The sequence below is a fragment of the Peromyscus californicus genome, unplaced genomic scaffold, assembly GCF_007827085.1.
Source record: "Peromyscus californicus insignis strain IS unplaced genomic scaffold, ASM782708v3 Scaffold_11__1_contigs__length_118956290, whole genome shotgun sequence".
Taxonomy (NCBI): domain Eukaryota; kingdom Metazoa; phylum Chordata; class Mammalia; order Rodentia; family Cricetidae; genus Peromyscus; species Peromyscus californicus.
In genome coordinates, this window is record NW_026294402.1 from 11422913 (window position 1) to 11444313 (window position 21401).

General features: G+C 45.6%; 1 protein-coding gene across 1 annotated transcript; it reads right to left on the reverse strand.

Annotated features, from left to right (window-relative positions):
• Positions 1-285: 285 nt before the first annotated feature.
• Med17 (mediator complex subunit 17) lies at positions 286-20837 on the reverse strand. The gene is made up of 12 exons (XM_052752746.1): positions 20447-20837; positions 18041-18207; positions 16646-16865; positions 15104-15240; positions 14939-15023; positions 12233-12385; positions 11160-11290; positions 10125-10309; positions 5847-5984; positions 3904-4021; positions 2210-2369; positions 286-810 (listed from the first exon to the last, which is right to left on the reverse strand). The coding sequence occupies exons 1-12, from the start codon at positions 20688-20690 to the stop codon at positions 599-601; spliced, it is 1950 nt and encodes a 649-aa protein (XP_052608706.1). The 5' UTR covers positions 20691-20837; the 3' UTR covers positions 286-598.
• Positions 20838-21401: the final 564 nt, after the last annotated feature.

Consider the following 21401-nt stretch of genomic DNA (forward strand, 5'->3'; position numbering starts at 1 on the left):
TAGACTGCACCCGTCTCCTTCTGCGCTCCCTGCTGAGGAACTTCTTAACCTGCTCTTGTTGACCCAGGTGAGTGAGATGGGCGTCACTTCCCAGACACCCCAAGAACCCCAGTGCTGGGGAGGACTGCTTCCTGTGGGTGATCTTGGTGAACTTCAGGGAAAGGGCCTGCTGTGCTCAGTGACTGTGTCAAAGATGTGCTTCTTAGATGGTTTTTAAAGAGACAGCAGGAGTGGCTGATTTGATACAGCTTACATTCACAAAGCACTTGGAGATTTTAAACAAAGTTAACATCAAAGATAGGATTTTTATTTTAAAAAGCAAATTCAAGCCCTTAAGTTAGTAATGTTTTCAGGCTAGCCGTATAAAAAATGTATTATTTTACATCTCCCCATACTGTATACTACAACTGTACATAAACTTTCCCCTTCCAAAGCACTCGTCACTTATAAAGTGAGGGTGCCAGCTGCTAACTTTTACACAGTGCTCCTGTGAAGGACTGGAGTGCCAGTACTTATATGGAAGACATCTCTCCCTTGTGCTTGTAACTGATCTGCAGACAACGAAGTCCATGTTTCTGGAACCTGTTCTGGAGAAAAATCACAACAGACAGGGGCTCAGTGCAGACATGAGCAGTTCCATTTTATAAACGAAATTACGGCCCTCCATCTTGTTCCACTGAACCTCCTTGAACGGTCCACGGAGATGACTCCACTTGCTGTCCTGTAGAACATCACTTTTCGGAAGGTCTTTGCACTGGTTCCGGGGAAACTGGACCATAATCTTGCTGCCACTCTCGGGGCCGTTACGAACTATTGAGAAACCAAACATCAGTACACACACTGCAACCCAGGAAGTGATGGAAAACCCGAACTTCCTTCTGTGAGCACAGAAACCTACCCAATCTCCTTAACAAGTACTTCAGGAGCTGGCCACAGTGGTGCACACCCCTAACCCCGGCACCTGGCGGTGCACACCCTGAGCCCTGGCACCTGGTGGTGCACACCCCTAACCCCGGCACCTGGCGGTGCACACCCTGAGCCCTGGCACCTAGCGGTGCACACCCCTAACCCCGGCACCTGGCAGTGCACACCCCTAACCCCAGCACCTGGCGGTGCACACCCCTAACCCCGGCACCTGGTGGTGCACACCTCTAACCCTGGCACCTGGTGGTGCATACCCTGAGCCCTGGCACCTGGTGGTGCACACCTCTAACCCTGGCACCTGGTGGTGCATATTCTAAGCCCCGGCACCTGGTTTGGTACACCCTGAGGCCTGGCACCTAGTGGTGCAGTCTGCAGGATCAGGAGTTCAAGGCTAGTTTTGGCTACATAGTAAGTTCAAGGGCAGTGTGTCTCAGTTCCAAAATACTATATTTATTAATAATTTATGCATGTGTATGTATGAATGCATGTGTGTATGTACGTGTGAAAGTCAGAACACAGCTTTTTGTTTGTTTGTTTGTTTGTTTCGAGACAGGGTTCTCTGTGTAGTTTCGGTGCCCATCCTGGATCTCACTCTGTAGACCCAGAAGACAACTTTCAATTGTTATCTCTGACCAACATGTGGTTCTTGGGATCAAAGAGGTCATCAAAAGCACATCACGGAAAGTGCCTTTACTTGCTACACCATCTTGTCAGACATCCAATTACAAATTTTTGCTCACACTCTAAGATGATTTAAATATCTTTGAATTATTCGTTCTATAAAAATTAGACAAGATGTGCCAGGTGTGGTGACCTGTAATCCAAGCCCTCAAAGGCTGAGACAGGAGGACCAAGGCTGGCCTGGGCTACAATGCCAGCCTGAGCTACACAGAGTTTGAAGCCAGCCTAAACTGCACACAAGACCTGGTCTCCCAGAAAAAGAAAAAAGTAAATAAAGGGAGAATGCTTGGTCTTAATGAAGTTTTAACTGATGCAGGTAAGAATTAAAAAATGGCCCCTTGAACTTCCCAATATTCTTAGTTATAAGAACAGAAGGCTTGCTTAGTAAGTTCTCACACACACTCTTTCCTCCCTCTGTCCCTCCCCCTACACACACACACACACACACACACACACACACACACACACACACACACTCCTGTCTGGAGTAACAAATAACATCAGATAACAGCAGTGTAAACATGTCAGCTCATCCTAGAGATAAATGTTATTAAAGCATCATAATGTTACAGAGTTGCCTCCCATTTGGAGCAGTGGGAAGTACCTGAAATAGCATAGTCACCACTCGGGGAGGCCACTGTGATGGCAGAGGCATTGCCAATGCTCTCTATGGGTCCGAGTCCCACATGATTGCTGAAGCTGAGGACCTGCCAGCCCATAACCTTGGCAAGCTGCTGAACTGCGTGCACCTGGTGCTGTGACATCTGTGAATGAGAAGATGTGACTGAGTCACAGGCCCACTTTGGTGATCTGATGTAATTCTAAGTGTGTTGGGGTTCTCAACCTCTGGCCCAAAGTTGAGGACTTCTGTGACTACTAGAGGAGGGCAGATTCCCACCTTCCCTACAGAAACTGCAGCTGCCTGGTACTGTCTCTCTGTGTCCACTGGCAGCTGGAGTGCAGACACCATTAGCTTACTATGTTCTCTGGCTTTAGGTAACGGCAGCCATCTAAGTGGGTATACCTAATGCGGCCGGTAATGCAGAATGGTAAGGAACAGAGTGGGTCAGGTCTTGTCCTCCTGCCACTGTCCCCGTGAGGTTGGCTAGGTCAGTTGGACATCATGACAAAAAGCTGCTCATCTGCTCATCAAGTGGCTTGTTCTACATGACAGCCCTCACGGCCAGAAGACTACTGACCTCAGGCTCACATGATCAGCTGACCCTTAGTAAACAGCATCCTCCCTGTTCTTCATTCTCATCCTGGTAGAATGCACTCTACCACCAACAGTGAAGGCAGCAGCACCAGGGCAGCGGCAGCACCAGGGCAGCGGCAGCACCAGGGCAGCGGCAGCACCACTACCTGCTTTCCCTGGTCCCTGTCCACTTGCAGACCTTCGTCTCTAGACATGCCATTCTCTGAGATACTCCAACACATCTGTGTGCACTCCAGTTAGCCAAACCCACTTAGGCTGTAGCCAGCTAGGGCTAAGTTAGCCATGGCCCTCACAGATGCACCTGATTACCAGGCACCGAGGAGATAAATCCTCTATGAGAGTACTGCACCTGGAGGAAACTTTAACATATTTTTTTCTTACTTTGTGTGAATAATCATTATTTTACGTTAGCATTAAAAACAAAACAAAACAAAATCCTACCTTTTCTGCCATAGTTCATACTGTACTAGATAATCCCAAGCAAGAAGGCAGACCAAAGCTCTTCTTACACTCCAGTGTCACAGAACAAGTCTGTACTTTCTGTACTGCCCTTTCACAGGAGCAGCCCTCTCCAGGGTCAAAGACTCAATCACTGCACTTGTTACTATGGATAACGGCTGCTGTAGTTGGCATCTGTCTTACTCTCTCTGCTTTCCTTGGGCTAACCCTTCCCCACCCCAGAGAGGTCCTATTCCCCGACAATTGTGAAAGACAGAAACCCTGCTGCCTGCAGAACTGCACATCCTTCACTGCACCACAAACGAGTGCAAATAAAACCAGGACAGAAGACGGACCAGGAGTGTGCACTGGAAATGAGTGACGGGTGGAAACAATGGCTTCTCCTTCTCTAACCATGGCAGTACTGCTTGTTCAATGTGTTCGTTAAGCAGTTAAACAAGGGACTTGAGGCTTGAAGTGTGGCTGGGCATATGCTGCACACTAGCAATTCCAGCAACCAGCAGGCAGAGGCTGGGGACCACTGGGCTGCACAACTCATTTCAGGCTGGCTGAGCCACAGTGAGACCCTATCTCAAAGAAAGAAAACAACAAAAACTCCAATCAAAACACAGTGTGCAACATACCTGAGACAGAAGGAAATCCTGCAGCTCCTGCTCCTGATGAGACAACGTGATCACCCGTCCGTCTCTGTGCACAACTCGTACCTGCTCAACACCAATGTTCAACTGCAGCTGGATGGACCTGCAGATACACACTCTAGTCTGTACAATCGCAAGGATCTTTACATCATGTTGACAGCATGGACAAAGACGGCAGCAGTTCTGACAACCTAAACGAACTTTTATGTTACGGAGAGGAGGGTGGTTTCATAGCCTCCACCGAATGAGATCCAAGGCAGACTTCCTAGAAGTCTGCACCCAGCACTAGCTCCACAGCAGGCTAGTTGGAGTTATCATAGGACATACGCACAGCAGCACACTTCATCCCCCAAATGGCAGGATATGTGGGACTGGCCCTGACTTAAGAAGTGGATAAGGCCGGGTGGTGGTGGCGCACGCCTTTAATCCCAGCACTCAGGAGGCAGAGCTAGGCAGATCTCTGTGAGTTCGAGGACAGCCTAGTCTCCAAAGCGAGTTCCAGGAAAGGCACAAAGCTACACAGAGAAACCCTGTCTCGAAAAACCAAAAAAAAAAAAAAGAAGTGGATAAGAGTTCTTGCAGCCAAGCCTGAGGACCCGAGTTCAATCCCAGGTACCCACATGGTGGAAGGAGAGAACCAACTTCCACAGATTGTCCTTTACCTCTAGGCATGTACCATGGCATGCATACACGACAGTGCCCAAATAAGGAAATAAATGGGAAACACACTCCCCTCAGTTCCTTCACATCACATACTTTTACTTTCTGTACTTCATCTCATGCTTGTTTATTGTTATTGAAAGTTAGTACTGCATGCAGATCTTCTGCTCCTCCCTCACAGGGGAGTGCTTTGCTCACAGTGGCCAGCTAGCTGTCTTAAGTTAGCATCTAAGCACGTGCAGAGCCTGGAGAGGCAGGATCAGGTCTCTCAGACCAACACAGGGGGTTGCAGCTGTACCTTTTTATTGCAGTTTTTAAAGACATGATTTTGTTTTGTAAAGCCCAGGCTGGCCTTGACCTCACTGCAATCTTTCTGCCTCCACCTCCCAAGCTCTGGGATTACAGGTGTATACCACCACACCCAGTTTATGATAAGGTGTTGGGGATCAAACCGAAAACACACTTCTTTTTGTTGCAATGTTGGGAATAGAACCCAGGGCCTTGAACGCACCAAACAAGCATTCTGAGCCGTACACCTTATCAAGCATCTGCCTAAGAATGCCAGAACAAGGACTGTGCTGCACTTTCACAGACACACAATGGTCAACCTGGTTGAGAGGCACAATTATCAACTCGTGCATCAGAACCAAGGGCAACGCCAAGTCAGGAGAGAACTACAAACTCAGACTGCCCTGAGCAGACAATGCTGAGTGTAGACTTGGAGGCCAAACTCACACCTGACACACTAGACGTGCACAGCCTCTAGACAAGACCTGACACAGGCTTGTCTCAGCAAGTGAGGTAGCTTTCTGCTCAATGCTGGGGCTCATTTTCCACTTTAAAACCTAGGCATGTTTGACTGGGAGCCCAGAGGTTGCATGTGGCTAAGGACAGCTATGAATATGGCCCACCACAAAGCTGTACACAAGAGAGTTTATGTGTTTTTAAAAAAGATTTGTATGTGTATGTAACATATGTGCAGGCACCCCTGGAGGTCAGAAGAGAATCTAAGATTCCCTGGAGCTAGAGTTATAAGCAGTTGTGAGTCACCTGATGTGGGTACTAGGGACGGAACTCAGGTCCCCTGGAAGAGCACTGAGCCATCTCTCCAGCCTCTTACCTCTTGTTTTTGCAAACACTTTACAGGTGATATAATTTATGGGAACTCCCTGACAACTAGCAAATAACTTGAGGCTTTATAGAGTCCCTTGGAGAAAGACGCAGCCAGCACCTCAGCAGCTGCCTGTGTGATGTGCTATGACACTTACTTGCATATTTGTTCATAACCTTGAGATGTGATTAACACTTTGACACTAGACTCATAAACGTCATTGATGTTTGACCAGTGGGCCTGGATCTGGGGATCTTCAATACGACTTGCCAAGCTGTCAATCGTAGCAGCCGTTCTTTAAAAGGAAAATTAAAAATCATATAAATGAAAGCATCAATTTTACAAAAACCTAAACATTTTCATTTTTGCCTACTTTTTGATCATATCACCATTTAGAAGGTGAAGCTTCTAGAGACATGAGCTGATTCTGGGAGCCCCTGCACACACTGCTCTGTTGGTCCCAGTTTTGCACTGTAACACACACACCACCTCTCATTATCCTGACGGGCTGGTTCCTTTACGACTCCATTCATCCTGTCCTGCTCATGAAAACTTATCACCATACAGTAAGATACTTCCCAGGTACTATCTGTCACGCACCATTCCCAGGTGTTAGTGCCTGATCTCTGGCAACAAGTGACTTGGGACACACCCAGACCTGTTATTAAAATCATAATCAAGGCAAACCAGAGCCTTGAGCACAATCCAAACATCACCCACCAGGAAAGTCAGCAATGCTTGCTACCCCTAAGCATCTAACACTGCATGTGGTCAAGAGCACTATCATCTGTTCTCCTAACAGCCCTGTGTGTTTGGCAGGCGTTGGCTTTTGTTTTTCATCTCATCTTGCTTTGAAGCAGTCTATCCCTCTGTAGTCGCAGCTCGGTCTCCTGAGTGCTGAGGTTACACTGTGTGCCTTGCCTGGCTTTAGGTAAGCTCTGCTGCCTAAGAAAGCCTCCTTCCTTCCTTCCTTCTTTTTTTTTTTTTTTAAAATGAGGAGGAGTAGGTTAAGACAGGGTCTCTTGTAGCCAGAACTGGCCTTGAATTCCCAATCCTCCTGCCTCTACCTCGACATGGTAGGATTGTAGGACAACCCTCCATTACATTCAGCTTGAAAACAGGTTAAGCATTTGCACTGGATCATACAGAAATAAGCTCAGGAACAGCGTGGGGTTTAACTTCAGAGTCCAAAGCCAGGAACAAAATTCCGAAGCAGCCATCCTTTTTATCTTAAACAGTGCTTAAATCCAAAGCACAAGGTATGTGCACCCACCAGGCCACCACCTTAGTTCTCACTATCTCTCTGACCCTAGTACTTTATCAGAAACAGAAAGAAGCTGGAAGGAAGCAGAACACAGGAGAACAGCCCAAGAGGCATTTGCACACACTCAAGGTTTGCTCTTCGCTTCCTTTCCTTTCCCAAACAACGCTTCAAAGTCCCTGCAGTAGACAAGTGCATGAGGATGTTCTGCTCAGCAAATACCAACATACTGGACGCAGCTCAGTGGCAGGGGCTTGCCTCCAAGTGCTAGCTGCCAAGCTTGATCCATAGCCACACACACACACACACACACACACACACACACACACACACACACAGCCACTAACTGGGGAAATAAATCATGGAATATGTATCTAATGCTATGTTAACAGCTACTAAAATATCTTTGAGAAACACTTAATGAAAGAAAAATGTATAATAGTAATGATTAAATGATTCTAAGTGTTTTTGTTTTGAGAGAGAGAAAGAAAGAGAGAGAGCAAGAGCGCGCGCAGGCCTATGAAGAGGAGGCAGGAGGAAAGCAAAGCTGAGTGCAGCCCAAGGTCTACATAAACCCCTATCTTACTGGGGCTATGGTGTAGGCTAGTGGGAGAGTACTTGCCCAGCACACACAGGCTGATCCAGTACTGCAGAACAAAACAAAAAAGTAACAGGATTGGCTGGGCACGGTGGTGTACACTTTTAATCCCAGAACTCAGGAGACAGAAGTAGGCAGAGCTCTGTGAGTTCAAGGCCAGCCTGGTCTACAAAGCAAGTTCTGGAAAGAGCTCCATAGACTAAGATCCTGTCTCAAGAAAAAACAAAACAACAAAAACAACCACAACTCATTCACTGCACACACACATAAAACGTCACCAGCACATTAATGATCCTCAGGTGTGGCAGCATGCACACAAGTACCCTCCACACTACACAATTTGTACATATTTCAAGGAATATTTAACTTCATGGTCAATGAGAAAAATGTAAGACTAACAACACATTTATATCAATACCATCTATCACTGAAATCCATAAAGGAAAGCAGTACCTCAGACACAGCACTTTAATGTTTTTAAGACACATCTGCACACGTTACTCAATTTGTCCCAAGACCAGGCTTTTATATACACCCACAGTGAAGCAGGAATAAATGGAGGGCCTTGGACACTAAGGGGCATGTCAGTGATTAAGCTGGTCTTAAATCCATCCCACCTTCCATCCCACCTTCCTTCTGCTGCATCACAGCACTCTAAAACCTCTTCCTAATTCAGCTGACTAGAAGCTGAAGAATCCACGTTTTTATTCCTGCTGGGACCATAAGCAAACGTCCTAATAAACCATTGTAAAGAACGGAATCTGCCTCCAGGGGAAGACAAGCCCTTGTCTCTTTCCTGAAAGGTTAATCTAGTGGGGTGAGGCAGGGACCTAGCTAGTAGATCACCCCTAGGAAGCAAAGCAGGTACCTTAAGATAATGTGTACTTTTCTTTCCCAGAATATCTTCACCCTGGTACTACAAAGTGTGAGGTTTAGCTAGGTCTACCTATCCTGTTCAGGCCTGACTCAGAAAGACATAACTATTTCTTTTTCTTCTGTCTTTTTTCCTTGGGTGCTGGCAGGAGCTTGTGTTGTGTTTTTAGCTCCCTAACAATTGCCTTGGGCTTCCCTGCTCTTCTGCTAAAGCTCCGACCTCTCACTGCCTCAGCTCAGGCTGCACTCCATGGCTCCTTCTCTTCTCCACACTCTCCTTCCTTCCAGGCGGCTGGGAGACTCACAGCTTTCCTGCCGGGGGAGGGAGGGTGGGTGGGTGGGGTGGGTGGTGGTGGTCCCTTTTAAACTCTAATAAACTGTTTCAATCTTAAGAGGGGACCCTGATTCCCAGGTACCACTAGATGGCTCTGCTAGGACCCCTCAAGATTTATTCTGGTAATCTTTCTTGCTGTTTAACTTACTTAAAAAAAAAAACAAAAAAAAAAAAAAAACCCGCGATTTATTTATTTACTTATTTACTTACTTTTACCTATATGTATGTCTGTGTGAAAATGTTGGATCCCCTGGAACTGGAGACACAGACAGTTGTGAGCTACCATGTGGGTGCTGGGAATTGAACCCAAGTCTCTGGAAGAGCAGCTAGTGCTCTTATTAACAGCTGAGGCATCTCTCCAGCCCTCCTGCCATTTACTATTTTGATTGACAGAGAAAATAAACCTGTTCCTGCACCCCTAGATAACATCACCAAGACAACTGGGAAGAAGACACTGAAAATCAAGACATCCATCAGCAATATCACCTATTAACTGACAATGCCACAGAACTTCCAAGGCAAGATTATCAAGTGGAAATAGACCTCCCCATCAGCTACGGTAACGATGGAGAGAGCAGCCTTCAACACAGCAAGATGCCCTCCCTCTCATCACGCCCGCTATCCTGCAAATACTGAGCATGGAAGATGGACAACAAAGCCGGTGTGGCAGCACATGCCTTTGGTGCCTCGGGCAGGCAGAGGCCACGGACCTGTCAGTTCAAGGCCAGGTCTACAGTGAAACCCTTCTCAAAACAGAAAGACAAGGCCTGTTTGGGCTTACACAACCTTGGGCTGCTATCTTTAGCTGTGTAGCCTTGAGCAAATTGACTAAATTATCAAAGCCTCAACCAGCTTATCAGTGAAAACAGCTTTAATGCTATTTGCCCCCAGTAACAATTAAATCAACATATGAGAATAAGGCCTCAAAAATGGGCTGCCAAACAAAACACAAAGCCAGGAGAAAAGTTGTTTTCCTGGCTATCAGCCAACTGTTAGCACCAGTTCAGGGTGGTATTAAAAACAGAGCATTCAGCCAGGCGGTGGTGGTGCACGCCTTTAATCCCGGCACTTGGGAGGCAGAGGCAGGCGGATCTCTGTGAGTTCAAGACCAGCCTGGGCTACAGAGCGAGATACAGGGAAGGCTTCAAAGCTACACAGAGAAACTCTGTCTCAAACAAACAAACAAACAAACAAAAAAACAGAGCATCCAGCTAGCCCGGAGGACCCAGTCCATCACCATAACCTTACTCTCAGCCGCTTTCTCCCTACAGGAAAAAAGAACTTTACATACACTCAAAATGACCACACACTAGAGAGAGCAGGAAGAGGACCCAATGTCAGAGAAAAGCAGTAATTTCTTCATTCTTACCTGCTCCGCAGAAAAATATGCTTGGCTTGTTTGATGATTTTTTCTAGGAGTCCTTCTGTGGACTGTATTGAATTAATTTCATTTTTATCAAAAGCTTGAGGACCTGAAAGTCTCATTCTCTTGTGGCCAAAAGGAGCACTTGCTGGGTGAGGCATCACGATGGAACTCAAGGTCTGTTTATGAAACTGACAAAAAAAAGCCACTTTAATAACCAGCACCTACGTAATAAGCATGACAAAAATGTTTAATCAAAGCTTGGCTCAAATATTTGGAAATAATCAAAGTAATAAATTAAAAAGTAATCTTGCCAGACGTAGTAGCAATGCTTTTAATTTCAGTACTCAGGGGGCAGATGCCAACCTGATCTACCTACATAGGTTGGTACAGGTTAGCCAGGACTACATAGTGAGACTCTGCCTCCAAATCATCATCATCATCTTCTTGCTACAGAGACAAATGCACTGAGTGGCCATGGGCATGACTCAAGTCTACAAAGAGGAGGGCTCCTTTGAGCTGCAATTTTATCTTCCAAGTTTTAAATTACAAAGCATTCTTCATTAAGTCTCATATCATGATCAGATTAACTGTCCTAGACTGTCTGGTAGAACCCAAGAAACATGTAACACTGAGCATCACCCATGCTAAGCAAGTGCTCAACCCTGAGTGAAATCCTCAGTCTGAAAACCTTTTAAAAACACAGGCTTGTATACCATTATGACCAACGGAACGCCACCTTGGGAGTTGGGGGCAGAGAGGTGGGAGGCTGGAATGTATTCATCTATAGAGATTCTCAGAACAGGACATTACCGTGCAGCCCAGCCCTCCCCACCACGGCCTTTTTCTGTCCAGTGGCACACGCTTCCCATGGTAACTCCAGAACGTGCTGTACATCCCTAGTGCTACAAGTTATCCTGCGAGCAAGGCCAATGCACTGATTGTCTCTGAATCCCTGGCACACAGCAGGCCTTTCCACACTGCTGCAGGTTGCTGGCGCAATGGTGGAGGCTTGTACACTGCTCAGCCGTGCTCAGTTACCTCTCTGATCAGCAGGTGCAAGTTGTGCTCCAGAACATAGAGGTGATCCTCCGGACCCGGCTTCTCTGTGGCACATTTCTGGGACTTCTTATCATTTGAGGAGTGGCACAGGGAAATGGACAACTGCAAGCCTGTGTAGAGAGAGGCAGGACAGATGCAGAGAGCCAAGCACTGGACACCGAGACCAACTTCACAAAGGACAATCAGGCGCATTCTCAAGACACTCTCCAATTACTTCATGTTAGCACCTTGACTCCAATGACCCCTTACTTAACATGGTAAACTCCCACAGGCTAGGACACTGTGGTTCCACACTGTAATGTGGTGCTGCTCCTGAGTGCAGCTGAAGGCTGGGGGAAATGCAACTCTTGTTTTCACAAACACACAATCTTAAAAACAAGCTTTTCTAGTTCTGTTTCAACATGCAGTTAGTACCTGGTTTTAACAGGCTCTCCTCCCTGTTCCCAAAAGTAATAGGGAAAACTGTTCATGTCTAACCCTAAACAAGTGGTTCTCAAACTTCCTAATGCTGTAACCCTTTAATTCAGTTCCTCATGTTGTGGTGACCCCAACCATAAAATGATTTAGTTGTTACTTTATAACGTAATTCTGCTACTGTTAGGAGTTGTAACACAAATACCTGACATGTAGCCCCAAAGGGGTCATGACCCACAGGTTGAGAACCACTGCCTAAACCACGTGCATAGCTAATGACAACTGATTTCTAGGTTAAGCCCGTTTGCTTCTGAACAAAAATCTCACTTCTACAAATCAGGAGGAGTTTTGCAAAGTATTTTTAAATTGGAACCTCGTTTAGAAAAGGCAGTATCCTTGAAATAAAACGCCATCTGACAGCAGCGACTGAACTACAGCAACTACCACAGCACCACCCGTTTTTAAACATATACCGTGAAAGCCAAGATGTCCCTGTCAGGACATAGAACAGAATGGGTGGCACCGCTGGCACATTGCATTACTGGATACAGTGGCACAGCCTGTTCCTGCAGCCCTCTCACAGCACACACACACCATAAAGTCCTGTTTACAGGCCTGAGCAGGCTGGCTGCTCTTACTTGGGAAGGGTTGAGAGATGATCTGGTTTTTCACCACAATGTGAGGGATCTGAGACTTAATCTGAACGGCTTCCCGAGAAAGCTGTGCAAAAATTTCTTTACAAAGAAGGACGTTTTGTGCTGCTTCTAATTTCGTCTGCCAATGTGGGGAACCTGGAAGACAGAAGGCATGTATAATCCCAGTGTCCAGCCAGATTACACAGTGCACAAATGATAACCTGACTTCATAATCAAGGTTCAGAATATTGGTATAGTCTTTTCTCTAACATAAAATCTCACTTAAATTTTTCTGACAATTTGACAGATGCAAACAAACTTCTGTTCATTCTCACCACTGTCTCCCTTATCCCTTTCCTCTCCTACTCTAACTCTTCTTCCAAAGACACCCCCCCTCGTGCGTGCGTGCGTGCGTGCGTTCGAGAGACAAAGACAATACAGACAGATAGACAGTTTGTGGCTGCTCTGAGCATGAGATTAGATTATTTACAGGAACGAGATTGAGATTATTGAGCATGAGATTATCTACAGGAATACAGGCAACTAATCAGTGGCTACATTGTATAGGGCTAGAGGTTCTTGTATACACAGATAAGTACTGGAGAACCCAGAAAAAGTAAACATCCAGGCTTATCTCTTCAAAGGGAGGTTATGTTTACCATGTCTTCCTCCCAGGATACTGGATAAGGATGTATTTTAAAACCTGTGATCCTTCTCTGTCTATAGAGCCAAGCTTCACCCACATTCCCCAGAATTTATGTTTTATTTGTCCCAGACCTTTCCCTTTATATCCTGAGCATTGCTTCTAAGTCCCTTAAGCCCATCCTTGTGACGATGTCACATGTACTTTACAGCAGCCTAAGTGAATTCTATGTTATCACAGGACCAGGCCAAATCCTGAACTCCCACGGACGTTACGATCACTTCAGTCATTCTCCCTAGACCTTTATCTTGAGCACTGTCTCTGAGTCAACAGAACATTTTTAGGAAAGAAGCCAGATGTACCTTGTAAAGAGTTTCAATGTAAACATGACCTAAGCTTTGTTGTACACACAGGACTGAGTTAATTGTTATCAAAACAACTTTTTTTTCCAAAATTGTGCTGTGCTTAAATATGGCTAAAATAAATGACCCGGTGTCAGACTCTTGAAGTCTGAGCCAGTGACAGCTGACTAAGATGAACAGTGATGATGACTAAGATGAACAGTGATGATGACTAAGATGAACAGTGATGATGACTAAAATGAACAGTGACGATGACTAAGATGAACAGTGATGATGACTAAGGTGAACAGTGATGATGACTAAGATGAACAGTGATGATGACTAAGATGAACAGTGATGATGACTAAGATGAACAGTGATGATGACTAAGGTGAACAGTGATGATGACTAAGGTGAACAGTGATGATGACTAAGATGAACAGTGATGATGACTAAGATGAACAGTGATGACTAAGATGAACAGTGATGATGACTAAGGTGAACAGTGATGATGACTAAGATGAACAGTGATGATGACTAAGGTGAACAGTGATGATGACTAAGGTGAACAGTGATGATGACTAAGGTGAACAGTGATGATGACTAAGATGAACAGTGACGATGACTAAGATGAACAGTGATGACTAAGATGAACAGTGATGATGACTAAGGTGAACAGTGATGATGACTAAGGTGAACAGTGATGATGACTAAGGTGAACAGTGATGATGACTAAGGTGAACAGTGATGATGACTAAGATGAACAGTGATGATGACTAAGATGAACAGTGATGATGACTAAGGTGAACAGTGATGATGACTAAGATGAACAGTGACGATGACTAAGATGAACAGTAATGACTGACTAAGATGAACAGTGATGGCTGACTTAGATAAATCAGTGATGGCTCAGTTAAGATGAACTGGTGATGGCTAAGATGTGCCAGTGACGCTGACTAAATCAATATGAACCAAGTTTCATATTTACCTCACCTGGATCATTTTGCTGCTGGCTGTAAAGACTGCAGGGACCCCTGCACTACACCACCGAGGAAAATGCTGCACCTTGCCTAGAAACCATTAGCTGCCTCTAGTCCCTCAGTAAGGGTCTGGGGCCTCACGAGCCCCTCGGCCATCCACAGTAAAACGGCGAGGGCCCAGTCTTGTACTAATCTGCAGCAGGTAACCACAGCCACAGAGAGCACCTGTGTAACAGGTGTGTCATACCCAGAACACACTGCTTCACAGCCCTCCTCCCCACCTCTGGCTCCTACGTCCTTTCTGTCTCTACTTTCCCTGAGCCCTGGATGGGTTGAAATCTTACTTCTTTTACAATCTACAAAAACACACAGCTCTTCCTTCACTAGTGGTTTACTCATAAATTATAAGAAGTTCACTTCCAGAAGCAATCATGGCTCTTACCTCCTGCAATTCCAGGACACAAGAGGCTGAGGCAGAAGGATTATGAGTTTAAAGTCAAAGATTACCTCAAAAAGCCAAAACAGATGACAGTTCTTTGAAAAACCCATATCCATGCTCTGGGGTGCCTTTCTGAGCACCCCTCCTTCCCTCAACCCTCAATGTTTAAACCATCTTCAATAACCCCCAACTTGCTTTTAAAGATGGGCTTCCTACTGTTTTCACAGCACAAGTCTCTTTTCCTCTCTCTCTGTTTGGCTTACTGACTATATGAGTGTAGAGTGGAGGTTGGATGCCATGACATACCTGGCTTGGATTTGGGCAACGGTCTCTTAAAAAGGTTGACTGTGCCAAGATCACCTATGTCCGGAGCCTGTTTCTGAATCGAAACCTAGACAACATGAAAAACGTTAGCAAAGTTGCTTCTGGGTAATTGGCAAGAAATGGCTTGAAAAAGACTCTAATCAGTACCTTGATGTATGCAGACCCCTCTAAATCACTAGGAATCTGGACATCCAGAGGACAGTAATCTTCTGGTATCTTTTTATCCAAATCAATGTCTGTATTCTTAATCACTTCAAAGGTGCCATGATGGGGAAAGAGAGAGCCTAATTGGGTATTAAAGATTAAAAAAATTAACATAGCACATTAACTAAACACAAACTGTCAAGTATAGCACGTCACACCCACATCACTAAAGCATGAATTCTTTCCACTGGAAATGTGTATGTGCAGAGAGAGGAGACACTGCTGAGCCAAACCAAAAGAGGAAGTGGACGAGAGGTAGAGGCAGGTAAATCTACAGAGTGTGAGGCCAGCCTGGTCTACACAGTGAATTCTAGGCCAGCCAGAGCTATACAATGAGACCGTATGTCAAAATAAAACCAAAAGACAACAACAAAATAATACTATGCAAGCATGGTGGTGACCTCCACAAGCCACACACTGTAACTAATGGAGCGTTGATAAAATGAACATGCCTCTATGAGTACATTCCTTAGATCTGAGTTCAGCATCAGAAGGACAGATCAACAGTGCTTACAGTACTATTTTCAGCCAGTTCCTCTACTTTTATGTGAAGCACCTCTGTGCAGGTCAGAAGTCTAAGTAACTGCTACATTATGAGTGGATGGTTAGGTCCAATGCCTGTCTAACAAGGGAAGACAGTCAGGATCTTCTTGCAGTTAAAGAATGCAACTAAATTCTTCTATAATCTCAAAGGACCACCACAAAGAAAAATTAAATATTTGCCCATAATTGTTTTGGGAGAAAGAACTTACAGTATCTAAAACCAGAAAGCCCCGATTCATCTTGGAGTAGAATTCACATCAGTGTAGGAGCACTGACCCCTGACTCACTGTGTTTTAATAACAGTCTGACTCTGGCACAAGGAGTCTGGTACATTTCTACTACTGTTCTCAAGCATCCCAGCAGGAATGTTTGGCCATCTCCCATTGAGCTCTGAACCTTAAACAGCCCATCCTTGAACTCTCTCTTAAATGTATCTAAAAGGTTTTCAAACTGATGGTAGGTTGTTTATTATAGGACTATAGTAAGACTGGTCTATGTGGGTTTTTTTTTTTTTTAAGATTTATTTATTTATTATGTATACAGCATATGTGACTGCAGGCCAGAAGAGGGCACCAGATCTCATTACAGGTGGTTGTGAGCCACCATGTGGTTGCTGGGAATTGAACTCAGGACCTCTGGAAGAGCAGTCAGTGCTCTTAACCTCTGAGCCATCTCTCCAGCCCCCTATGTGGGGTTTTAAAGATAGGGTCTCATGTAGGCAAAGCTTGCCTTGAACTGTCGACCCTCCCACTCAGCCTTCAAGTGTTAGGACTCCAGGTGTTTGACACCAGGCCCTGCCAAGAATGTTCTGGTTTACAGGTAAAGAAATTAAATACCACTGTACAACAGGGAGCTGAGAAATGATCACGAAAGGAGGCTGGGAGACATCATAGTTTACCCCCTTTGCTCACACAAAGCAGTATCTAAGGTCAGAATCTGTACCTGCGCTTCTGTAGCTCAGGTCGCCCAGGATCTTATCTCCGACCTTCCTCAGTTTCCAGTGCTGCCGCAGCCTCAAGAGTTCAGAGTTGAAGTCTCGCTGGAGCTTGTTTTCCTGGTTCTCAGTCACAGACTTGGTCAGTCTTTCTGCCCCCTTCAGTAGGATCTGAGCTGCTCCAGCCAGGGACTTCTTCTTAGAGATCAGCTGCAGTGTCTGAGGACTCTATCAAAAAGAAGTCAGCATCTTTCCTATCCAAAACTGGAGTTCCAAACGATTTCAGATAACTTTAAAACTCCATCTCTTCGTTCTCAAGCAGGAAATTGGTAATGAAAACAAAGGAACAAACGGAAACAGGGAGGAAGAGGATGACAGTCGGCAAAGGGCTTGCCGTGCCAGCACGAGGGCCTGCTGAGTTCCAGCTCCAGCACCCCACAAAGCCCAGTGCAGGCACACGCACCTGGGAGCCCAGGCCCAGGGAGGAGGGACATCTCTGGAGGCTTGCTGGGCAGCCAATCCAGCCAAGTGGAGAATTTTACATTCGGAAAGACAGAGAAGCCGACTCAAAGAGAGAACAATTCAGAGAGCAACTGCGGCAGACACCCAAAGTAACCCCGTCCTCTACACCCTTCCACACACATGCGCGCACACATCAATGCCCAGCTTACAATAAACGACATATGACCAGGTAGGTACCTCCTGGGAACACACTTTAAACCTACTAAAGTACTTTTGAAATTGTGACTGGTGTCAGTCACACAGCACTACACTCACTGACTGAAGATGTTGAAAACTGACCTCAGATTGTGGATACCACAACAACCAAGTGATAAGTCTAATAAGTGCAAGTTTTCTGACTGTAGGAATATATCAAAAAACAAAGCAAAAAGACACAGGTAAGTTTTATAAAAAGGCCACAGTCTTCTATGACCATACTGCTCTGAATACCCCCAATCTCAGCTGACTTTAGAAGCTAGCTAAGCTGGGTGAGGCTGGCTAATACTCAGATGGGAGAGAGACCATATCACTCTGTTCCTACTTAAAGGAGCCTGACTCAAAGATGCTCCTCATCTATGAAGCGCTCAGTCCTTACATCTTCACGGGGACTTAATTTTTCTCTTTCTTAATAATAATGTTACTCTAATATGTGAGCATGTGTGTCTGTGCATATGAAGAGGTCAGAGGAGTGTCTGATCTCCTGGAGCTGGAGCTGCAGGCAGTTGTGAGCTGTCTGATATGGTCGCTAAGACTCAACTCCGGTCATGTGCAACAATATGTGCTCTTACTCATTAAGCCAGCTCTCTAGCTCGTGGATTTCATTTTTCAAGAAAATAAAATGCATACAACCAAATGTTGGTCCCAGGACTCAAGAGAAGCTGTTTGGTTAAAGCCACATGTACCTGTTTGGGAGGAAGCGCATCCTGAGAGACGGGGTCCAGAGTCATGAACTTTCTGTCCCTGACAATACTGAGGACATCGTAGAGTACACACATCTCCGTGAGGGCACTTCGCAGATTGTTCCTCACCGAGTCCCAAGGCCACAGAGAAGGTTGGAATTTTACCAACCCTGAAAAACAGAAAGGAAAAACAGAAACGCTTTACTAGTTATATTGAATAAAAGAAGGAAGTTTAGAGGTTTTAACAGTATGAAAAGGGAGCTGGAGAGATGGCTCAGCAATTAAGAGCACTGGCTGCTCTTCCAGAGCACCTGGGTTCAATTCCCAACACCCACATAGTAGCTCACAGCTGTCTGTAACTCTAGTTCCAGGGGATCTGACACCTTCTCACCAATGCACATAAATGAATTTAAATAAATCATTGTTTTTAATTTATGAAAAGGAGAATCAGGTTTTCTTCCAAACCATCCCTTTATCTCCTCCTCACCACCCTATCTTGAGCTGTTAACATTTAACACAGCATTCCTTCTATGGCAAAACAAATGCAATCTAATTTCCACAGGCCAAATCTGTCATTATGTCTTAGGTAGACACTCAAATATCTTTTTGAACCTAGGGCTTCATTCATGCCAGACAAGCACTGAACTGTAAACAACCTGCTCCCTTCCAGCATAGAACTTGAATAACTGTAGTGGGTTTCTAAACTGTAAAAAAACAGGCAAAGCTTCAAATGGCCTACAACACCAGCATTGCTACTGGCTGCAAGAGCATAGTTTCCTTTTAATCAATGTTTAATACATGCTCACTCCACAGAATTCAAGCTAAAAGCACCAGGGAGTGAAAGTGAGTTTTCCTTTATTCCCAGGTCTGAGTATCCTCCCTTCTGAGACATACCCACTATTAACAGTGGGGATAAACCCTTCCAAAGGTTCTTCCGCTAATTTACACACATATGTTCCTATTCTTCTGTTACCTGCCCTTTCCTTCATTCGCTGTGTCCTAGAGACACCTCACACCAGCATATAGGACTCATTCATTCTTTCACACACCCTAGGACAGCAGATCTCAACCTCCCTAACACTGCGACCCTTTAATACAGTTCCTCACGTTGTGGTGACCCCCAACCATAAAATTATTTTGGTGCTACTTGATAACTGTAATTTCGCTACTGTTATGAATCGTAACGTATGTATCTGGTAAATGACCAAGGAGGTCACAACCCTGAGAACCACTGCCATAGGACGTTTGGAAACCTGGAGGCGTGTCACATTTAAGCACTCCTACTTAATAGACAGGTCAAGCTCTTCTAAGGACGTCAGTACTGTAATTCAATATATACTTGTGCTGTATAGTTCTTTCTGTAAGTGGGGGATTTAATGGAGCAAATGGATCAACTGCTGAGCTGATCTACCTTTCAAAACACAGGCCAATAACAATGTTTTAATTTTCTACCAACTTTATGAAACACTACATTTAAATTTTTATTTACTTATTGAGACAATGTTTCACTATTAGCTCAGACTGTTGTGACCATTTAGAAATCTGCCTCTTCCTGGTGAGGGCTAGGAATGCCTGTATTACCACACTCTAAAGGAACATCTCCACTTATACCGATCCTGTTGCATCACTAAATCACGAACTGTGGTTTAAAAAAAAAAAAAAAAACTTCTGATAATAAGGAGAATCTAAAATCCAGTCTGGTTGCTTCTCCAAATTCCTCTTTGAGTTTTGTTTCCTCGTAATTCATTCACTTCAAAGCTTCCGAGGTCATCTTTAACAATCACCCGACTCCACCAAAATTCCGGCAAAGCTTTCAGCTGTTCTAACAATCAATATAGCAGTTTCTCAGAAAACTGGGAACTGATCAACCTGAAGACCCAGCTATACCACTCCTGGGCATATACTAAGACACTCTATCTTATCACAAGGGCATACTTGTTCAGCCTTAATATGAGGGCTTTTGCCTTGTCTTATTTTATCTTCTTTTGTTGTGTTTGGGTGTTTTCTCTTGGAGACTTGCTCTTTTCTGCATGTAGATGGAGGGGGAGTGGACCTGGTTAAAAGGGGAGGTTGAGGATTGGAGGAATTGGAGGGAGGGGAAATTGTCTTTGAGATGTACTGTATGAAAGAATAATCTATATTCAATAATAATAATAAAAGAATATCTAAATTTGTCCAAAAAAAAAAAAAAAGGCCCAACGCTTCTCCCGGCCTGCTGCGCTGTACACGACCTGAGTCCAGACTAGGTTGGCCTTCCCATTGCAGTTAACACATCTCTTTACAGTGACGGCTGCTACTCATCACCTACATGCACAGAGAAGCAAAGTGACAGGCTCAAGGCCGCCTAGCTCTGCACCACAAGACGCACTTTACCCCTCGGGAAGACCTTCGGGGCAGAGAACACCTCACCCTCCTCGTCGTCCTGCTCGGCCCCGGCGCCCGCCCAGTCCTGCGCGTCGCCGTCGGGCCCCGCCGCCTCCTCCTCCTCGGAGCCCGAGCCCTGGCTGAAGTCGATGCGCTGCGCCAGGCGCGCCAGGTTCTGAGACATAGACAGCGGCTGCAAGTACGTCTCGGTGCCATCGAGGCCCACCTCCTGCACTTGCTTCTCGCAGGCCGACTCGATGCTGATGCGCACGGCTCGCACGCCCGACATGCTGGCAGCGGCCTGCGGGCAGCACGGTGGAGACGCAGTAACAAGGAGGGACGCGGAGACTGCACGCCACACTCCCCGAAAGCCGGCCGCTGCCGCCCAGACGGAAGCCAACCGTTCACCACCACCACCCACAATGCTCCGCGTCTCGCGGAACACTTTGAGCAGGCTTGGGGGTCCAGCTGCTCGGACACTTCCGGTGTGCTGCACAAGGGAGCCGGGAGCTTCCGGTTGACGGAGATGGAGCCGCTGCGGAGAAGGCAGCGTGGGCTAGTCTTGAGACACCGGGCGCTGGAAGTATCTTCGGTAGTTGGTTAATTGGCAGCTTGGTTTTTGAAATAGCTTCTTTCCTATTGACTTGATTAATTTGTTAACTGGTTATTGAGACACGCGGCTCCCTTGTTAGCTGGTTAATCATTTGATTAGTTGTTTTTTTTTTTTTTTTTGAAACACGCAGCTTACCCCCCCACCCCCACCCCCATTCGGTCTAGGACACCAGTCCATGAGACGCGTCCACCCATCTTCCGGGTAGGTTTTCACTTCCCAGTTAAACTTCTCAGGGAACAGCCTTACAGACACACCCAGAGGTGTCTCCTCTAGGTGATTTTACATTCAGGGAGGTTGACGGTGAAGATGTATGCACCATTACAAGTAAGTGCTTTATGTCAGCAGTCACAAAAACACTGTAGATGGGAATTTAACTCTTAATGAGCA

What these genes read in the sequence shown, in the direction of transcription:
- Med17 (XM_052752746.1), bottom strand. Translation starts at nt 20,690, where the DNA reads ATGTCGGGCGTGCGAGCCGTGCGCATCAGCATCGAGTCGGCCTGCGAG. An exon ending in AGGGGTCTGCATACATCAAG is followed by an intron (nt 15,024 to 15,103) that starts GTACTGATTAGA and finishes CATGTTGTCTAG; the next exon opens with GTTTCGATTCAGAAACAGGC. An exon ending in CATATTTTTCTGCGGAGCAG is followed by an intron (nt 5,985 to 10,124) that starts GTAAGAATGAAG and finishes TTCCTTTTAAAG; the next exon opens with AACGGCTGCTACGATTGACA.